Source organism: Acartia tonsa, chromosome 1 (assembly GCF_053477335.1).
Source record: "Acartia tonsa isolate MP-2025a chromosome 1, ASM5347733v1, whole genome shotgun sequence".
NCBI classification, from domain to species: domain Eukaryota; kingdom Metazoa; phylum Arthropoda; class Copepoda; order Calanoida; family Acartiidae; genus Acartia; species Acartia tonsa.
The window spans coordinates 4,957,228-4,979,572 of record NC_137260.1 but is presented as its reverse complement, the minus strand read 5'-3'; the positions used below and the strand labels follow the sequence as shown (position 1 = coordinate 4,979,572).

General features: G+C 32.7%; 1 protein-coding gene across 3 annotated transcripts; it reads left to right on the top strand.

Annotated features, from left to right (window-relative positions):
• Positions 1–291: 291 nt before the first annotated feature.
• LOC145334500 (uncharacterized) lies at positions 292–21,933 on the top strand. Of its 3 annotated transcripts, none has more exons than XM_080180151.1 (27): positions 292–380; positions 1,549–1,622; positions 2,398–2,455; positions 3,138–3,214; positions 3,505–3,541; positions 5,132–5,185; positions 6,288–6,341; positions 6,729–6,757; positions 7,773–7,811; positions 8,238–8,345; positions 8,678–8,788; positions 9,891–9,962; positions 10,362–10,391; positions 11,203–11,306; positions 11,913–11,975; positions 12,418–12,458; positions 13,475–13,536; positions 13,883–13,961; positions 14,357–14,397; positions 14,895–14,961; positions 16,580–16,646; positions 17,285–17,361; positions 17,808–17,877; positions 18,430–18,509; positions 18,808–18,824; positions 20,725–20,782; positions 21,813–21,933. In XM_080180151.1, exons 1-27 carry the CDS (start codon positions 304–306, stop codon positions 21,901–21,903), a joined length of 1,737 nt encoding a protein of 578 aa, XP_080036277.1. In that variant the 5' UTR covers positions 292–303; the 3' UTR covers positions 21,904–21,933. The 3 variants fall into 3 exon arrangements, with proteins under 3 accessions (XP_080036277.1, XP_080036204.1, XP_080036121.1); XM_080180078.1 differs by lacking the exon at positions 18,808–18,824 and adding an exon at positions 18,709–18,725; XM_080179995.1 differs by lacking the exon at positions 18,808–18,824 and having other exon boundaries at positions 18,430–18,526.
• Positions 21,934–22,345: the final 412 nt, after the last annotated feature.

Here is a 22,345-nt window from a genome sequence, read left to right as displayed (position 1 = left end):
TTATAGAGGTGCTACGCTTTCTAAAGCGTACCTACTACCTAACTACTACATGAATTACCATACAAATTTTGAAATCGATACGATAATTCTAACATGCCTAAATTAGCGAAATGTATGGACGGACGGCTTGACCCTATTTATAGAAAAGCTTTAAAGCGTTAAAAAAAACTATAAGACTAGAAAGTTTACATCAACACTCGCGAAACTATTAGTCAAAATTGGCCAACACTAATACATATTTCTAATTTCAAAATGAACTTAATAATTATTTGCACATTAATATTGACTTTACAGGGCTTAAAAATGGAAATCTCTATTGAAAAATGGCGAACAACATTTGCATTGTTAGTTTTTGCAGTTGTTTATTTCGTTTTATTGAGGTGTGTATATTTTTTTTAAAAAGTATATTTGAACATAGATTGAAAATTTAAATCTCAGCTTTTTTTTACAAGAAAATACGCTTATCTCTGCTCATTTCCTCATTTTTAAAAGCGAAGCTTTTCTATAATTAGGGTCGGTCCGTCCGTCCGTAACGGATAGCTTTTTTCGTTAATTTAGGCATGTTAGAATTGTCCTATCGATTTCTAACTTTGCATGGTGATTCCTGTAGAAGTTAGGTACGAGTTAGAAAGCGTAGCAACTCTATAATCATTACTAGAATGTCCGTACGTCCATTTTAAACATGTTGATTTTTTTTACATTTTTAAAAACAAATTTGTATGTGACCTAATTATCCGATTGGTCTGATTTTTTGTATACTGATTCCTGGAACAACAAAGTACAATATCATAAGCGAAGCAACTCTATAATCAAGTCCTAAAAATGTAAGTATGTCCATAAACATTATCCTGTATCAAGCAGTTTTACAACAAATTTACTTACAATTTTGCTTTGACTCTTATACATTTACATTCTGATTATTCAGTTCTGGCGTTATACAAGTGTTAATGTCCGTTTGTCCTACCGTTTCAGAGCTTCGCTTTTATGAATGTTGTCATCCTTGTTAATGGATGAAGTGGAGAGGGGGGGGGGTAGGTGATCAAACCATCCTCGCTCATTAAACTAAACCTAAACCTTTTATAACAGTTTATGTTATTTACATTAACTTCCCTCGCCGTTCCCCTAAATTTGTGATGAACGTTCCCTAAATCTGAATAAGCTTCACAGTTAGCGAGATCTGTCAATACACACAGGCATCAAGTTACTTTTTATATTTGGATAGGATTGTCATTTGGAAAAAATTATAGTTGGATCTATATAAGTTTTTGCATCGTATCATAGACAGCTTTCCGCGGATAATAAAATGAAAAATTAAAACCAGATTTAATAGACCCATAGGGCCAAAGGCTGAGGCTAACAAAACTGGAAGTAATTTTATGATTTTTATTTGATATTTGTGGAAAATTGTCTGTAATTCGATGCTAAAAATTATCACATGATTTTTCAGTAACCGGCTGGGACCGCTTATAATCAAGTGGATATTAATTTTTGAAAGTCATGCTGCAAGGTTTAAAAAAATAATTTATGAAAGAAACTTTTTTCTCCTAGTGAAGTAGATGGATGTCTGAATTCTAATATTGAGATAAGGAATGGAACATGGTGTGTTAATAAACGAGATGGTGGTAGGTTTTTATACATTACTTTATATAGATAACTAGCGACTACGCCCCTAGAGGCCTCTAGTGACCCTTACGGTGGGTTGGGAGGAAGTCGACACCCCTCATTTTTTGGTGGTACCCTCCACAAAATAGTTAGAAACCTTCCCTGGACCTATGAGAAGCTACCCTGTAAAGGTGAACCACATCGGTTCACTGGTTACCGAGATATATCGGTACAGACAGACATACAGACAGACAGATGCACAGAGATATTTTTACTTTATTATAAGAATTGATGTTAGATGATTGGAAAATAGTAGTTACTCATTTAAAATCATAAATTCTTAGTAATAAACTTTCCGAAATAGTCTTTTTTTTTCAACTAGGCATATAGTAATATCTATTATTGTATAATACCTAACTTTTTAAGGACAAATTTTAATGATTCCTGGAAATCTTTTATATTTTTGTTTATGAATTTCAATTGTTTGAAATCTACTCTATAATGTGCGTTCGTCTGTCGTCATTCTGTATTCTCCGTTGCTATTTAAAATAGATTGCTGATTTATTCCAATATACCCCTTAAATAATAATATATTAATACCCCCAGTATACAATTTACTTGGTCCGCCAGTCTGTCGGTCAGGCCATAAAAGACATATTTATTTTTTATTTTTCTCTTTCTTTATAAACACTGGCCGTTTGCTCTATAATTCACGTTGCCCTTTTCTGTTCTTCGCTAATTATGGATGTTAACATTCTTGTTTATTTGTTTTTTCAATAATTCTTTATTATATAGTAAAGGTGGTTTACACTACACCTGGAGACCCTATTATACATGAACCTGGAGAATTCAAGTAAGAAAGGAATTCTATAATATTGATCTTACCAGTTTAAATATATACAACCTTTATGCTCAGCACCAGGAATTAAAGGGATAAGACAATGGCCAACAAATTGATGGATGAAACACAAAATTACCCCCTCTGTAGATTACAATTAGTAGTTTAAATGTTTATACTCTAAACTTAATGAACCAACCAATAAGAATTAAAGAAAATGTAATTATAAAACTTTGGGCACTTGTGAAAAAACAAATCAATGTCCCCTCCCTCCTGCTCAGAACAGGGATATATAGCTGCTACATCATAATATTAAAACAAAATAATAGAACTCTTACCGCTTCTATCTATAATAAAAACAAGGATGATAACATCCATAGAAACGAAGCTCTGAAATGGTAGTAAAACCAAACATTAATACTTGTAGAGTGTCATAATTGAATAAGCAAAAATAAATGGTTGAGTCTAAATTCTGTTAAGGTTTATAGAGTTCCTACGCTTTCTAAATATTACCTAACTGTTATAGGATCATAGAATCATCATGCAAAATTTGAAATCTATAGTACAATTCCAACATATCTAAATTAACGAAAAGAGCTAACCGTTACATGGAAAAAGCTAACTGTTACGAGCGGAAGGACGGACCGACCCTTTATAATTTAAAAAAGCTTCGCTTTCAACAATTTGAATTTAACAGGACAAGCAACTGTTTCTGTGGTATTGTGGAGAAATCTTCTAGATTTCAACCAAGAGTAATCCCAATTAACAAGGATGGTAAGTAGACTATTTTCCAGTTTGGCTTCAAAACCGATTAATATCCGCTGAATTAGAACCGTTTTTCAGCCATGCTGATTAATCATTTATAAAAGCGTATTATTAAAATAAAATTAATACCAGTTTTTTAAGCCTGAGACTTCGGCCCCTTGGGGCTAATAAAACTGGTGTTATATCGATAAAAAGCTGTCAATAATGCGATGCAATAAATAACTGTTCCATTAGAATAAAGTGTGTGAAAAAAATAAATTCTCTGAAAAAAGATTCTGAACTAATGTTTATTATTTTAGAAGTTCACAGACCTTGGCTGGTTCATGTTGTTTTGAGGTTAAAAACCTTTTATATATATAATACAAATTAGAAGAATGTTTGTTTATCTGTCCATCTGAAGCTCAAGATCTCGGTGACCAATGAACTGATTCTGCTCTAATCTTCCAGAAATATAGCTACTGGTTGTGTGGTGATACTAAGCTATTTTCTTAGAGATTGGGACAACCCAATCTAACATAAAAAGTAAAACTTTCCCATCTCCTCTAGGGGCAAAGCGACTATTGTTAAAACATTGTATACTTTTTTATGGTAATAATGTGGTAGTCGGACAGACAGACTGTCACTTCCTAGAGCACGCTATGCTCCGGGGCTGCCGATAACACCCAGGTGGTTAATCCCCTAACCATCACATTTTTAAGCCCACCCATTCTTCTATTGTCTGACCATCAGAGAACGCGGTCAAAGTTATCACCAGCCGATATGGGGAGGGAGTTGCCCCTCCCCCCCTTCATGTTCCAGTTAACCTACCTTTTACGGGGGACGTCTACCTTACCCCCTACAGGGGCCTGCCCATCTGCTATTCACCTGGCTGCAGCCCCCCATCTTCTCCACACCCATTTTCTACCTAACCCTATATTGTAATCTGTTTGTATATAAAGCCATTAATTTGTTGTGTATAATCAGTTCAAATAAAACATTCAAACTGTAACTACTTGTAGTACTTTATTGATAGAATCCTTAAGGCTAGGGGCTCTTTTGACCGGACTCGCTCAGTAGGGTTGAACTGCTTCACCCCTACCACAATAACTCTATTTATCAATCTGTCCTCCGTTCTTTCGTCCATCCCTAACAGTAAGAGAATTGTAGACTTAAAAATTATATAACCTATTTCGTACATAAATGGTTTGGATAATATTGTATTGTAAATCTAATTAATCTACATTTCCCCCTATATTCGTTACTTATAGATGTTGCATTCAATAAAAGGTCTATTGTCTGTTTGTCCCTTAAGATCTCGATAACCACTGAACCAATTGGGTTCTTCATTTTAGGGTAGCTTTACTTGGACCCTAATATTGTTCAAGATAATTTCATTTTTTTTCTTGGGATGTCTCAAGGTTATTTTTCGGACACCTCCCGTCCTCTTTAAATACAGATCTCCTAGATGTTAGGGTCGCATCCGTCAGAAGGCTATAACTAAGGGAGAAAGTGGCTTGTGAAATATTGCGTAAAATTGTGAGTAAGCTTCCAAGCAAAACGATTATTAAGTCTAACTGTTATCAAATATGCGTTTTATTATACTAGGCGTTCTGTCAATATTAAGAACAGTAGACTTAATAATAGCTTTTGACTGGAAACAATTTTACGCAATATATTGCACAAGCTGGCAACACCCCTTAAGGGGCGATTCGTCGTATTTTTAAAATGGCTTTTGATAGGTTAGGTTAGGTTATATTAGATTGGGTGATTGTTCCACAGGGTTAAGCAATCGGCCCGGCAGGGTTAGAGCCCCCCGCAGGGGCTAGAAAAAGAAGAAAACTACTGTGAAAAATACAAAGAATCGCCCCTTTAGGTGCGTTGCCACGAAAAGGACTATACCCCAATATTGCATAAGCTACTTTTCCCTTTGATTGATTGATTGATTAGGTCAGAAACATCTGGCGCCAAAAGAGAATGCACTGGTACAATTCTTAATAAAAGGTAATTATTTTCCAGTATGGCTTAGAAATTATAATATATTATTATATAATATAAACAGGATTAGAACTGGTTCTGAACCAGCCATACTGAAAAATCATGTATTCAGCATCGTATTATAAACAATTTTAAACGAACATTAAAATAACACTAAAAAATTTTTAAAAATATAGAATATTATAAAAGCTTTGCTTCTGAGAAACCAAATCAGAAAAATGTATTTGAATAGTTGTGTGGATTTCAATAAATTGTCAAAGATATTTAAACTAAAATTAGTTACACAATCAGATTCATTCTCTAAATAGGAAACAGGTTAGGTTAGGTTAAACAGAGTCTCATTTCCCCTGCTTGGATGTATTTGGGAAGGGGTAACTTGACAACAACACAATAAAAGATTAACACAAAATATTAATATACACATTATTTTAGTCCAGGCCTTTATTTTTTATCTTAATGTCCACGGGAAAACTGTCTATAATACTATGCGATAAATAACTATTATCTAATATCTATTATCTAACATTACTGCAAAACCAATATTTTAATTTGAACTTAAAAAATTTTAAAATATAGTTTTTCACTTAAAATAATCATTTTGATTTGAGCAGCAATTTTTAAAATATTGAACTTTAATATTTTAAATTTTATCTATAATTTGATAATACTATTATATAAGCACTTTCTAAAGGCTTTTTTTAAACAAAAATTGGTGGAGCATAGCTACTATATAAGTTGCTCTGTCCTGCTAAAATATCTTAATGGCGGCATTTATAACGGTTAAATGATTAAAATACTAAAGTTTTAATATAAAAACATGATGGCAAGAAGAAAGAGATAAATGGTATGCTGAAAAATTTTTTTCTCGCATCGTATTATAAACAGCTTTCCGCGGATATAAAAATGTACAATTATGAGATTAAAACCAGTTTTTTAGGCCCGAAGGCACCGGCTAAAAAAACAGGTTTGAATCTTATGATTGTACATTTTTATATTCGTAGAAAGCTGGATATAATACGATGCTGGACATAGTTTTTTCGTATGGATGAGAACCGGTTCTTATACATCGGATTCGAATGAATATGAGAAATATTTTTGACTTTTTTAGATGGTTGATAACAGCAGCCAGCTGTTTTTGTGATTCAATTATCCAATGTGACAGGGAACAAAATAATGTACTTAGCATTATGATTTATTTTTCAATACAGTTTTATTCTGGTTTCCGCTGTGTAAAAACCGGTTCTGAACAGTGCTAAAAACAAAAGTTATCTTTTTATCATGATTTACATAATGTCCCATTATATAAAGTAGTAAAGTGGATTTTGTCTGAAGCCTAGGATTTCTGTACTACTAAACAAAATTAATTCTCCTTTTAAGTAGAGCTTTATATTGGTACCTGGATGGTATTAAGCTATTTCATCTTAGATGGTTTTAGGATATTTCTTTTTTAGATAGTTTTAGGCTATTCTATTTTTAGTTGGTTTTAGGCTATTTTTCTTTGCCCTTTTAATAGCGCAGCCGATAGTACTTTATGAATTATTTTGCTCAGTAACCAGAAAGTGTTCACCCTAGATCAAGGTAAGTCCCTGTCTGTCCGTCTGTCTGTCCGCCTGTCTGTCCGTCTGTCTGTCCGTCTGTCTGTCCGTCTGTCTGTCCGTCTGTCTGTCCGTCTGTCTGTCCGTCTGTCTGTCCGTCTGTCTGTCCGACTGTCTGTCCGTCTGTCTGTCCGTCTGTCTGTCCGTCTGTCTGTCCGTCTGTTTGTCCGTCTGTCTGTCCGTCTGTCTGTCCGTCTGTCTGTCCGTCTGTCTGTCCGTCTGTCTGTCCGTCTGTCTGTCCGTCTGTCTGTTCGTCTGTCTGTCCGTCTGTCTGTCCCGTCAGTCTGTCTGTCCGTCAGTCTGTCTGTCCGTCTGTCTGTCCGTCTGTCTGACCGTCTGTCTGTCTGTCTGTCAATAACTTTTTTCACAATCAATGTATTTATTTTTCTACTTTTTCTTTTTGTACATCTACAATTTTTTTTGGGGCTTTGTTACTATTAGATGTTGTCATCCTTGAATTTCCTAGCGAGGCTTTTCTATAATCAGGGTCGGTCCGTCCGTCCGGAACGGATAGCTTTTTTCGTTAATTTAGGCATGTTAGAGTTGTCTTATCGAATCCAACTTTTGCATGGAGATTCCTGTAGTAGTTAGGTACGATTTAGAAAGCGTAGCAACTCTATAATCACTACAAGATGGTCCGTACGTCCATTTAAAACTTGTTGATTTTTTTACTTTTTTAATAACTAATTTTTATGTGATTAAATTTTCCGATTGTTCTGTTTTTTGGTATACTGATTCCTGGGACAACAAATTACAATATTATAGGCGAAGCAATTCTATAATCAAGTCCTAAAAAAAATGTAAGTATGTCCGATGTCCATAAACATTATCCTGTATCAAGCAGTTTTTCAACAAGTATACTTGTAATTTTTCTTCGACTCTTATACATTTATATTCTGATTATTTAGTTCTGTCACTATACAAGTGTTAATGTCCGTTTGTCCTACCGCTTTTATGGATGTTGTCATTGAATTAACTATGTTTTTTTTATCTTTTAGACCCAACGATTAGAGAAATTGAAATTTTTGTGGATCATGGTAATTATGAATATATTTATATAAATATTTTTATTTTCATATTTATATGTTTAACAACAAGTTAATGTTAGTTATTATTGGGGAGGGAGGGGACATTGGAATGTTTATTGTAAAAGTCCCCAAAGATTTATAGTAACGTTTTTATTCGTTGCTGTAATAACATTGGGGACTATTATTTAATTTAATTTGGTTAGGTTAATACTTTGAGTGCCAAAACAATTTAACCACTAGTTGTAATCTACAGAAGAGGTTATTTTGTGTATCATCATAAGGGATGATACACAAATTTATCGGCTATTGTCTTATTCATTTAGATTCCTGGTTATTTCAGAGGTTGCTCTTTAAAAATTTAACAATTAGATTATATGTTATAACGTTCTACTTTTGTTTTAATTGTGTCATTATTAGAATAGTGTTATAAACTAGGTTCCAAGGAGATGGCTAGTAATCGAAAAGACCCAGTATCCAAGATTATTATCCATGATCAGTATAAACAAAATAACCATCAAGTTAATGTGGCTCTACTGAAAACAAGTAAGTTTCATTAAATGGGTGCCAGTCGTTGCAATGGCTTGAAACTTTGGGGTATATCAAAAAAATTTTAAATTTTTTTTGTAAAAAACGGGGAGGAGACTTACATTTGAATTTTGATTGGATGTTTCATTAAGTTTGATGTCCAAACATTTCAACCACTAATTGTAACCTACAGAATGGGTAATTTATTGTATCATCATGATAATTTATTGGCCATTTTCTTATCCATTAGATCTCTGGGTAAATCAGTTTTACACATTTTGGGTGTATATTCATTTATTGTCTATTGTCCTATCTCTTAAGATCCCAGATCACCATCTATTTGTATCTAGGTAAAGACCTGTTTGATGAGAATGATCCTAATGAAAATGGAGATAAAGCACATCCTATCTGTCTACCAGATGCTACTACAGCTCATGCTGTTGACTTTTGCGACGTTGATGGTAATATTTTTCCCCTTAAAATGCCTTGTTGAGAACAGAAGTGGATTCTTAAAAAACTTTTGAGCTCACTAAAATCAGAAAGGATCGCAAAAATTTTTGTGAAAAATCCTCCAAAATCGCATAAAAAACCTACAAAAATTAATATTATGTTTATAACCCTTTTATGATTTTATTTAATTTTTGTAGATTTTTTTGCGATTTTGGAGGATTTTTCACAAAATTTTGAAATAAATTAAAAATATTGGTGGAGGGGTATTTTTCTTTTGTTTTGTGTATTACTGGGTAGCCCTGCAGCATTAGGGTACCGCAGGTAAAGCTTCCACAAAGGTTTGTCATAATGCCCCCGCCCCCCCCCCTCATTACGGTTTCAAATTATTAATTCTCTATATCTCTCTATAATAATTGTAATCAAAATTACCCTTGTTACTATCTATAGTCTTTCAGTTATTCATTGCTATTTATTATTATATTTTATTTTAAGATAAACTTATTAAAGCAAATATTTTATTTGTCCTTTATACAAGTTAGCAGTTACACCCCTAAAGACCTCTAGGGGCACTTTGTGGAGTGTTGAATTCAAACCCCCTCCCCCCATTTTTAATTTAGTTTCAAAATAAAAAGTAAAACTTCCTTTTCCTAAAAATATTATAATCCTTCTGCCCAGGACCTATGAGAAGCTAAATTGTTAAGCAGAGCCATATCGGTTAAGTAGTTTGCAAGATCCTTCGATACGCACAGACACTGATCCTTTAACTTTATTATATGTATAAGCGGCTACGCCCCTAGAGGCCTCAAGGGACACATACAATTGTTTCTTCCTAACCTATTTTAAATCAGCTATTTACCAAAAAAAAATTTTTGCCGATAGTTATGTTTTTAGCTAATTGCAAAATGTCTGCAGGGTGGCGTTTTTATATATTTTTTTATTTTTATCGATTTCTCTGGGGAGGATGGTAGTACCCTTCCCCAAAATAGTTATAGCCTTCCCGGGACCTATGAGAAGCTACCCTGTTAAGGAGAACCCGAACGGTTCAGCAGTTGGCAAGATCCTTTAATACACACAGACAGAGATCCTGTTACTTTATTGAATGTATTATTTTAGATGATTTAAAAGTGAAATGTCCATATGATGAAAAGAATCCACTCACCATGGATCGGAAAAATAGAGTTTCAGGTTAAAAAAAATATAATGAGTTATTAAAAGAAAGAATTGTCCCATTTTCCTAAAACTTAGTCAACTTGGAACATCGTATATTTTTTTTATACATTCAACAATCGATATAATATTACTTGGATGTTGCACCAGATTATTTGTAATCTGATAAAGTAATACTCGCAGTTGGCTAAACAACGATACCATCCATACACCTCTTTAACCCATCCCCTTCTTTCCCACTAGATGAATAAACTGACCAACTAATGAGGTCCCTATTTACAAGTTAAATTGACGAGAAATTTTCCCCTTCAAATATATCGACGTTTATTCTATATCCAATAATTCAACATATTAAATTATTATTTTATGGATATTGTCATTTTTTTATAATATAATAAAATTATTTTTTTTATTTAGGATGGGGATCTGCTACCCGACATGGAGAAAGAGAGTTTTTTTTTTCAATTTTCATAAGCAAATCTGCTTTATAAGTTTTGAGTGTTGGTCTGTCAAATTGTTTAATAATATTTGCATTTGCGTTATTAATTTATAGAATTTTCATAGTTGTTCCAATATACACATATTAAATAATCTAAAACTTAGGAAAAATAATTTAAGCTTGGTTAAATTGCAATCAAATTTTGTAAATTTGAATTAAGTGCTTTTAATTAGAACAGTTGGAACACATAGATATCCTATGTTCCAATAATAAAATAGGTAAAATAAGTCCAATATAAACTATTTATTTTGTTTCCATACTATAATTAGACCATTGGAACCTAATGTAACATAAATTTTAGAAAGAAAATAATTTTTTTTCAGGTATTTTCCGTAAAGTTGTGTTTAAAAATTTAGTCAAATACGCTTATTAAGTCAACTAATTTTGACCATTTCATATTAATACATTTGATTTGACTTAATAAGCGCATTTGACTAAACTTCAATTCACAACTTTAAAGAAAATATGCAAAAATAATTAAATAGTTCCAATAGAATACCTATTGGTTTTTAAATAAATTAAGGTTTTAAAATGATTTGTTTTATTTCTCTTTGCTATTAGATGTGTTGTTAGTTTATTAAAATAAGACTATTTTTAATGGAGATACGGGAAGTGTCATGTGTGACGTCAAAAAAATACATTTAAATCAGGCTTTTTCCTAGGTGTTTCCTTTCCAACTTCTTCTCTCATCCTTCCTTTTTAGACGTATTTTTATGACGTCACAAATGACACTTTCTGTATCTTAATTTTTAATTCTAGATAGACAATGTTTAACAAACAGCTTCGGACCACGGCCCAGTATCTACCAACCATGTGAAACTATTGAAGGAATGTTAAACCCATGTTTAAACATTACTCAATATGTAAGTTCATTTTTTGTCTAGTGAAAAATGTTTTTTTTAAAGAAAAAGCAAGTTATGAAAACATCCATAAAAGTGAAGCTCTGAAACGGTTAAACAAACGAAAATTACCAATTTTAGAGTGTCAAAACTCAATAAAGATAATTTAAATATATTATAAGTTTAAACAAAATTTAAAGTAAATTTTTTGCAAACGGCGTAAATTGTTTGAGGACATACTTACATTTTAGGACTTAATTATGGAGATGATTCGCATATAACATTTTACCTTGTGGTAATAAGAATCAGTATTCCAAAAGTCAGATGAATAGGATAACTATAACATAAACAAATTTGTTGTCAAAAAGGAAAAAATCCGCATGTTTTAATTAGACGTGTACTGACTTTCTGATTTTGATTAAACAGTTGCTACGCTTCCTAAATCGTTCCTAATTGTTATAGGAATCAACATGCAAAGTTTCAAATCGATCGGACAATTCTAATATGTTCAAATATACAAAAAACTTAAAAGCTAACTGTCCCGGACAGACTGACCTACCCTAATCATAAAAAAGCTGGAGCAATTAAAAATTTGACATTTATTAATCCATGCGTTGCTGATTAAATTAGGAAGGTGATATTGTATATGAAAATCCCTCACAGCTGAACGAAATTTGTAGACAGTTTATTCAGGTATGAAAATTGTATTACGGTTCAAAGAGTGGAAGAAGAATGGTGTAATAAGGGGATTCCTCAAACTCTTATAGACATATTCTGAACCAAAACTTGTCTGTGTTGTGTGCCATGGTTCAAAGTCCTGGGGTTTTACAAGTGAATTTAAGACATTTCATAAATAGATCTATAGTTTAAATTTATATACAGATAACTACCTGCACCCCATTTCCAAGGACCTTTTTTGTCTGCCAGCAAATTGTTTTCTGCTACTTGGATGTGTTAATATTGTCGGCACTGTTGGTTGATTTTAAAAGACCCATTTGAGTGTCGGCACAAGGTCCTTGGGATGGGGACATACAGTAATTTAAACACTTCCCCCTCTAGTGTTTTACTCTAAAAAATCTTTGGCGTTCTTACAACCAACTAAAAAAGTTCTTCTGTAAAATTGAGTATGTTTTAGACAAGTCTAAAAGATGCCTTGGAAAAGCACAAAGAACTAGAGTAAGTTTTCCCATTTTTTTATAATTTAATCATTAAAAGATTTAAAAACAAGAATAATTAGCAGCGATGCCAGTAAAAACAATTCTCGGATCTACTCAGTTCACGGTAAAATATTGCTGGTAACGAATATTGCCAAAAATCTATGAATTTTAAAGGCTGCTAGCTGCCAAACGGCTGAACGTACAGATCTTGCCCGCACACTGTTTTAAGCGGCATAAGAAGGCTTACAAATAATCTGGAATAGCCATAAATCAATGATGCATAATTATCTCGCAGTGTAGAGAAATGCGCGAAAAAGGCCTATTTTACGCGTTTTTTCTTTAGTGAATCTTTTCCTGTGCATCATTGGATCTTGGCTATTCCAGATTATTTGTAGACCTTCTCATGCCGCTTAAAACAGTGTGCGGGCATGATCTGTACGTTCAGCCGTTTGGCAGCTAGTAGCCTTTGAAATTCATAGATTTTTGGAAATATTGCTTACCAGCAATATTTTAACGTGAACTGCAGTAGATCCTAAACTTTTTAGTTGACACTACTAGTTTGGAAACCAATCAATCAAAATTCATTTTTTATACCAAAAGTGAATAAGACAACGTTGTTAAAAAAAACTTTGGATACCAGTGCATCATTTACATTGTAATGTCCCCTCCCTCCCTCCTTAACTTAAGGGAGTAATGTTATAAGATAAAGTTAAAGATATAGTTTATGCGCTCAGGGATCTAAACGGATAAGACAATATTCGATAAATTCATATATATTCTCAATGGAGATACACAAAATTACACCTTCTGTAGAATACAATTAGTGGTTGAGGCGTTTGGACACTCAACCTAAAAAGCCAACCAATCAAATTCAATTAAAGTCCCCAAATTTGTTAATCCAACGCAAAAAAAACTTATATTATAGAGTTATAAAACTATGGGAACCAGTGTAATAAACAGTTTGCCCATTGTCCCCTTCTTTTCTGCGATGCGCTACTAATTGAAAAATACTGATAATTGTAATATTTAATTAAGGAAAACAGTGTTTCAAACATCAGAAAGAAATACTTTAGGATTTGTGACAATCACAGATAATGGTAAAAATATACATTTTTATCATTTACAAATTTAAAGTAATGTTGAAGGTGCAATTATTGAATGAAATATAAGTCTCTATAGCTAAGGATCTCCTTAACCGATATGGTTATCCGTTACAGCGAAGCTTCCTATAGGTCCAGGGAAGGGTTATCATTTTTTGGGGTGGAGGGATTCACCATACCAAAAAGAAAATGACCCCCCCCCCAAAGAAAAAAAACCCAAACATTTTCTTTCCTTTTCCTTCAGAAAATTAAAATTGAAAGCGAATTGCCAACTTACCCCACTCCCCATTCCCTAAAGTGCCCCAAGAGGCTACTAGTTGTAATATAAACTATTATTGTGTAGCTGAGACTATAAATTGTTATCCACAAAGCTCCACTAATGATATGTTACACGAGTACAGCATGGAAAATCAGCCTTTCAGGTAAAAATTAAAGAAAGCCTGCAGGAAATACACAGCAATTAGAGCGTAGTATTTACTGCAGGATTCCTTTAAACCTGGTATAAATATTATGATTTATTTTTTAATATTTGTAGAAAACTGGCTATAATACGATGCTATGCATTTTTTCCATTAGGGCTAAGAACCAGTTCTCATACACCGGAACGTGAAGGTTTCAAAGCCATACTTAAAAAGCCTTTCTATGATTTGGTCATATTTGTATGTATGTATGTATGGTAATTACAGAGTATTTTGACTTTTTTAAGCTCTAAAATACACTGCTGTTTTATAAAGTTTTTTTTTTCATTCTCCTACTAGATGTTTTCCCAAACCTGAAAATGCATTATTTTTATACAAATATTTTTTTATTATTTTAGACATGGGTGGTGTAGGGTAGAAGGTCAGGAAACCAATGCAGGTATAATCTAGGGTTGGGCCAGATACTTTTTTGGCCGGATATCCAGTTCGGCCGGATATCTGTCCAACGTTCGATATCCGGCAATTTACCGGATATCCAGCCAGATAACCGGATATCCGGCGTCAAAAATCAGCCAGATATTATGTAACCGGATAGTTTTAATTTCCAGTATCCGGCCGGATATTGCAAATCGCTAAAACAGCAAAATAGCAAATTATTTAAGTACTATACTATTCTCCCAACATGCAATTAATAAGATGCATTACCCTTTAAAGGGCCAAAATAGGGAAGCTCTATACATTGCCTATAAAAAATTGACGTCATACATTACAAATGAGCAATTATAGACCACTACACATTCTAAATTACCAACGACAGGCCAGGATACATTTAAATTGACCAATGATAGGCCTGTGTTACCTCATTTTTATCGAACTATTATAAAACTTTCATTCTATTGTTTCTGGAAATAAACCAACCTTAATTTATTATTTGAGAAAGTGGCTGGGGCTGGTGTACCCCCCAATGTGCTGAGGATCCAAGCCAGCCAGATTTTCATTCCAGGTAATTAGACATAATCATTCTAGACAAAAATAAGCTTTTCTGCCCTTTCTCTCTAGCCAACAAAATCCTTAGGTAGCCCCTAGAGGCTAATTCTAGTACATTTTTGATTAATTCATAAATATTCCTAAACAAATATTATTATCAAAATTTCCAAATTATGAATTTTTTTTGTATATAGTTTATTTTAGGTTATCTCTCTCTCTCTCTCTCTCCCTCTCCCCCTCTCTCTCTCTCTCTCTCTCTCTCGTCCTCTCTCCCTCTATCTCCTTTGTTTAACCATTCACATTTTCAATAGTTATACAGTTTTGATACATTATAAACTAATTTTAATCATTATCAAAATTTCAAAATTATGAAATTGTTTGTATATCGCCAGCTTATACCACAATAACGAAATTAATTCGGAAAAAAATGACGAAACCTATACGTGTTTTTCAGCTGTCGTTGGGGGGCAACACATCGTAAAATTGACGACCTCTCCATTTGCCCCCCAAATATTATTTTATATTTAATTCGCTTGTTGGTTATACCTTATTCCTGGTATATCGCTTATTTTAGATTATCTCTCTCCCTCTCCCTCTCTCTCTCTCTCTCTCTCTCTCTCTCTCTCTCTCTCTCTCTCTTTCTCTCTCTCTCTCTCTCTCTCTCCCTCTCCCTCTCCCTCTCCCTCTCTCTCTCTCGCTCTCTCTCCCTCAATATCTTTTGTCTAACTTTTTTACCATTCACATTTTCAATAGGTCTTTATTTTAAAAATATTTCATTATTGAGAATATTTGGTGAATAGAAAAAATTATGAGATTGTCTCTACAAAGAGGTCTCTATTGATGAAAACTTTCCGTTTACGTGTTTTGAAAATCTCTTATTAATGGATTTATCATTACTTGGATCTTACAACAGATTATCATGTACTCTATTAACGTGAAACTTGTAGCGGGCTAAAATAAACCCTCCCATCCACTTATTTTACACAATCCCCTCTCCTACTACTAGATGAACTAACTAACCAATAAATAATGTCTTTGTTAATTGGCGACAATTTTCCGCTGTCATAATATCCACTAATATTCATTTATCCATTCCCTTTTAAAAATGCATAATAGTTTAAGTCAAAATTCTAAAAATCCTAAAAGCATTTGGTTATTTTAGGTCATAGAATAAGGTCATATAGATAATAGATGTACGGTATTGCGATGACCAGGGCTCAGCAACTTCAAATTTAAACTTGTTTGGTTGCTTTTAATTTGTTTAGAAAAGAGGAATTGACATATTTGGTTCATGATTTAACCCAAATCCTTAAAAAAACACGTTTTTTTATTTTGGAAAATCGGCAGATAATTATTTCAATATTTTGCAATATTTCTTTGTCAATTATACTGATCTCGATCTGGAAATAATAATGTATATTTCCAGGATAGCTTCAAAACCGATTAATATCCACTGGATTAGAACCAGTTTCGGCCATATTCGAAAAATCATGCACAGCATCGTATTACAGACAATCCATCAATATTAAGATAAAAATCATAAGATTAATACCAGTTTTTTAGCCCAGGCCTTCGACTCCTTTGGAGATTTATAGCCCGAGATGAACAAAAAACCTTACCACTTTATATTATAGGTTGAATGAGGCAGCCGTGGATAGTTTCTACAGGCAAGATTGTACTGACACTCAAGTAGTACAAGAGGTAATAGTAATAGATTTATTATTTACTAAATTATTATGTACTCTAATAAAGTGAAACTAAGTGGGCTAAATAACAATACATCCCATCCATCCCTTAAACCCCATCCCCTCCGCTCCTATTGTATGGAAGAACTGACCAATAAGTAATGTCAATGTTGGCAACATACATTGACGATAATTTTTTGCCTGCCATAATATCCACATATATTTCATATCAATTGCAATTGTTTTACTTGGATTTGGAGAGGTGTTAGATGATGTAGAAAGTTGAAAATTATCTTTTTTTTCACATATTCCCTTATTTTTTTCATTTTACAGCATAAAAACCACAAATAAATTTTATGGGCTGTTTATCACACTAGTCCTCAAAGTTTTATAAATACATTTTCTTATTCGATGATTCAACAATTTTGGGAACTTTCATTGAATTTTAATCGATTGGTTCATTAAGTTGAGTGTACAATCGTTTAAACAATTGTAAACAATTGTAATCTAAAGAAGGGGTATTTTTTGTGTATCGTCATTGGGGATGTATACCAATTTATCGACTATTGTCTTATCCCTTTAGATCCCTGATAAGTATGCAACAAAACATCAAAATGTAGAGTAGCTATTTTTAAAAAAAATGTTATTATCTAGTATGAATTTTGTACCGGATTTCCGACACTTCAAACTTATTCACAAAAATGGAATAGACTGTCGAATGGTTCTTTTCAGTAAGTATACTCGTTAAAGCTAAACAAGGATGATAACATCCATAAAATATTAAAATAATCAGGAATATATATTATAAACCTAAAGAATCATTTTATGTAAGTATTTTGTAAATTAGCATAGATAAAGAATATTTGACTATTGGATGTCGACGTGCTAAACTAGACTAGAGTTATTCGCTTGATCGTCCTAGGAATAACTTTGTCAAAAATCATTTTAATATGACTCTACATCACATAAAAAAAACAACAGGTTTAAATAAATATTTTGGTATATAAGTTGCTATGCTTTCTAAATTGTACAAATTTTTTTCAGGATTTATGATTTGATTTTTAAAATTAATAGTTTTATAGAAGATCCGAGTTATCGTTTATGAATCTTAATTAAAGAAAAGCTTTTGCTTAATTTGTTAAATGAAAACATCCGAATGCTTGAATATTATTTTTAGATTTGTAGACCATGTGGCAAGGCAAATAAGGACAGATTTAGCTGAACCTGGTTATGAAAAGATTCCAGATGTAAGTGCCAAGTTATGTGTAACCGTTTAGTCAAATGCGCTTAGTAAGTCAAACTGTTCTTAATTATGACCGTTTTATTTAGACACATTCGGTCATTATTAAGAACAGTTTAAATAATCACCTCCAGACTTAAAAAGTCAGATCTGTATAGCCATATATTTTTAACGCACAGAAAAAGGATGTATGACGTCGTCGATTACCCCAACCCCCCACCCTAAATCTTTTAGGGCTTTTACAAAAAATGACTATCCATTTTAGATTTATAAAATTAGACGGACTAACATTCTGTTTTATGATATAGTTCTGTAATGAATCTATAGAAGTAATATTTTTTTTTCATCCTCTTGATAAATTTCAACATAATTTGTGGTAATTTTTTTTATACACTTACGTAATATATTTTTGATCATATTCGTAATAGATCGACCAATACTTTTTAGACAAAATGTTTGCTAAAATCGAAATATCGAAATATAACTTCATGTCTTAAAATATTGTAGTTTTTATTAAAATAGTCTTAAAAACATTCTAACTTTAAAACATTAAATTTAGATAACTCCGGTCCTGGGAGACGTTTGTACTGGTGATGTTGGAGGCAGCGTTTGGAAAAAATTAAAGTATAAAGGAGATACATATGCTATTTTAACAGGTAATAACATATCTTGGAGACATGTGTATACTGGAGATATTGGAGGCAGCGTTTGTAAAAGGTTAATGTATAATGGAGACACCTATGCTATACTAACAGGTAATGATAAATCTTAGAGACATGTGTAAACAGGAGATATTGGAGGCAGTGTTTGGAAAAAAAAATAAGTATACAGGAGATACCTATGCTATACTTACAGGTAATAATATATCTTGGAGACACGTGTAAACTGGAGATATTTGAGGTATTGTTTGGAAAACATGAGTGTATAATGGAGAAACCTATGCTATACTTACAGGTAACTATATATCTTGGAGACATGTGTATACTTGAGATATTGGAGGCAGCGTTTGGAAAAGGTTAATGTATAATGGAGACACCTATGCTATTTTAACAGGTAATGATATATCTTGGAGACATTATTACTGGAGATATTGGAGGTATTGTTTGAAAAAGATCAATAAATAATGGAGATACCTGTGCTATACTAACAGGTAATAATATATCTTGGAGACATGTGTATACTGGAGATATTGGAGGCAGCGTTTGAAAAAGGTTAATGTATAATGGAGACACCTATGCTATTTTAACAGGTAATAATATATCTTGGAGACATGTTTATACTGGAGATATTGGAGGTATTTTTTGGAAAAGATGAGTGTGTAATGGGGATTCCTATACTATACTTACAGGTAATAATATATCTTGGAGACATGTTTATACTGGAGATATTGGAGGCAGCGTTTTGAAAAGGTTAATGTATAATGGAGACACCTATGCTATTTTAACAGGTAATAATATATCTTGGAGATATGTGTAAACCGGAGATAATGGAGCTATTTTTTGGAAAAGATGAGTGTATAGAGGGGATTCAAATACTATACTTACACGTAATTACATATCTTGGAGACTTGTGTAAACAGGAGGTATTGGAGGCAGCGTATGGAAATGATTAAAGTATAATGGAGATACATATGCTGTGGTTGTAGCAGAGTTTCTAATAGCTCAGGGATAAGGGATGGGAAACGTAGGAAAATATCATTTCAGGCCTATTTCAAGCCTAGGCCTAATAAACCAGTTTTGAGATGACGCAGTGGTTTGTCCTAAACGCTTATGAAAAAGCTGTGTGTGTGTGTGTAGATAAAGTATAGAATCAAATTCAGGTAGCTAGTTTAAGGTAAAATACATAACTTTTTATAAACCTATATATTAATGGCTTTTGTTAAAATGAAGTTTTTTCTCTCCCAAAATTTTTTCTCTTTTACTTTGGTAATTTGAACTGTCAGAAAGCTATCGTTGGGTTTCCCTCAGACAGATTTTAGTTTGTATTATTTTGCATTTTTATTAATGAGTAAAAATTTTATTTGAAAATTTCATTGCTAATTAAAATATATCTGTACTGTGTTGTATTGTACAAAAATTAGGGTTAAGGTGTTGTATCAATTCCGTACTAAATTTTTAAAATTCAAAATACAACATCTAATTTATAAACTACCAAATGAAAATTCGTGGCTACCTTCTTTCCAAAAAAAATAATTCCGTTATTTTTGTTTTTTCTATATGGCCCTTTTTAATGTTTAACTCTAAGCAGATTTAATAATTAAACTAATGTGATCTAACACCATTTATATTTATTTTTTCGTAGCAGACGAAATCATTATTTTTTCTAGAATTGTCTGCTTCTAAAATTTCCGCCATCTGTGATTTGGGCTTGTTTTGTATCAACCAATCACCAATTGGCGCCGCCAATTGGTGATTGGTTGATACAAAACAAGCCCAAATCACAGAACACTATTGGTTTAGAGCGGTAGCCAATATGAGCCGTCCGCCAGTAAGGTCTTTAAATTAGGCAAATGGTAAAAGTTGCATGATCCCTTTCAAAACAAGGCCGAGACCTAATTTATGGCCAGGTTTCCTATCCCTTATCCCTGTAATAGCTATTCATTTGTATTGGCATTGTATTATAGACAACTTTCCGCGGATATTTAAATGAAAACTTATAAGATGAAAACCAGTTTTGTTAGCTCCGAAGAGATGAAGACCCGGGTTAATTAACTGGTTTTATTTTTTTCCTGAATTTATTCTAATATTCTTGTAACATTGTCTGTAATACAATAATATACATGATATTCCAGTATATTTAAGAGCAGGTTCTAATCCAGCGGATATTAATCGGTTTAGAAGATCTTAATTTTTAGGAGTAGTAGGGAGAGATGAGAGTAATTGTGGGGTGTACTACGCTGGTCAAACACCCAGGTAATGTCGTGCTGTAAGCAAAGCCTATCTACAATAAGGGAGTCAACTCTTTCGTGAAAGTAAATTATTTATAGCTTGAATTTACATATCTATTTCAATCATAATTTCCTAGAAATATAAGTTATAATTAAGCAAAAGAAGTAACCTATCTGGAATCATAACCTATCCTACCGCTAAGTACTAAGTTGTGATTATGGCCTCCAAGATCGCGTAAATAGCTGGATTATTCAGTCCACAATTTTCAGAGAATCAGCTATTATGCGGTAATGGGGAATGTGAGACCCTCAGATATAAAATACATCCAAATTTAAATAAAAATAGATGGTCCCTACCAACTCTTGAGGACGAGGTCCTAGACATTAGTATGATATATAGGAATACCTATCTTTAAATAGGTTTAACCACTATTTCTTTTTCTAATAATGAAAAGGTTATTCTTTTTTCATTTCTAAACATGTCTTAGTTAGTTTTTTTCTAGTTTTTTTAGTTGTGCATAACTTGATGTTGTCATCCTTGCTTATTTTTAAAAGCGAATCTTTTCTATTATTAGGGTCGGCCCGTCCTTTCGTCCGTACGTACCGGGGAACTCTTTTCGTTAATTTAGGGATGTTAAAATTGTCCTATCGATTTCAAACTTTGCATGATGATTCCTGTAGGAGTTAGGTAAGAGTTAGAAAGCGAATCAACTCTATAATCGTTACCAGAAAGTCCGTACGTCAATTTAACATGTTGCTTTTTAACTTTTTAACATCAAAATTTTATATGATAAAATTATCCCATTGGTCTGATTTTTGGAATACTGATTCCTAGGACAACAAAGTACATTGTTACAAGCGAAGCATCTCAATAAACAAGTCCTAAAAATGTTAGTATGTCCTTAAACTATAACCTGTATTTAAGCAGTTTTACAGCAGACTTTGGTTTCGTTCGACTTTTATACATTCATATTCTGACACTATACAAGTGTTAATGTTCGTTTATCCTACCGTTTCAGAGCTTTGCTTTTAATGATGTTGTCATCCTTGTTTAGGTTCGCTGTACATACAAGTATACCAAAAATAAAGAACTGGATATTAGAAATTATTGATGAAACAGATACCGATGGAATATGTAAAAATTAATATACAAATAATAAATGTCTAGAAATTTTTTATTTTCTTATTTTATAAGTAACAAGATGACTGTATGCGTGTGTGTGTCTGTATGCCTTTAGCGAAGAATCTAGCTAACTGTTCTCTTTACAATGCTTCTTACAACTATTTTTGGGGAGTTTTACCACCTCTTCCTAAAAAAATGGCATGTACACTACAAGCCCCGCCAATTATCCAAATCACCAAAATAGTATGATTTGTTTGCAAAATAGTATGATTTGTTTGCAAAATAGTATGATTTGTTTGCAAAATATATGATTTGTTTGCAAAATAGTATGACTTGTTTGCAAAATAGTATGATTTGTTTGCAAAATAGTATGATTTGTTTGCAAAACTTACATAATATCAGAAGTTTCTTTTCCAGCTTATACCAACAACGAAATTAAAAAGAAAAAAATCACGAAACCTATAC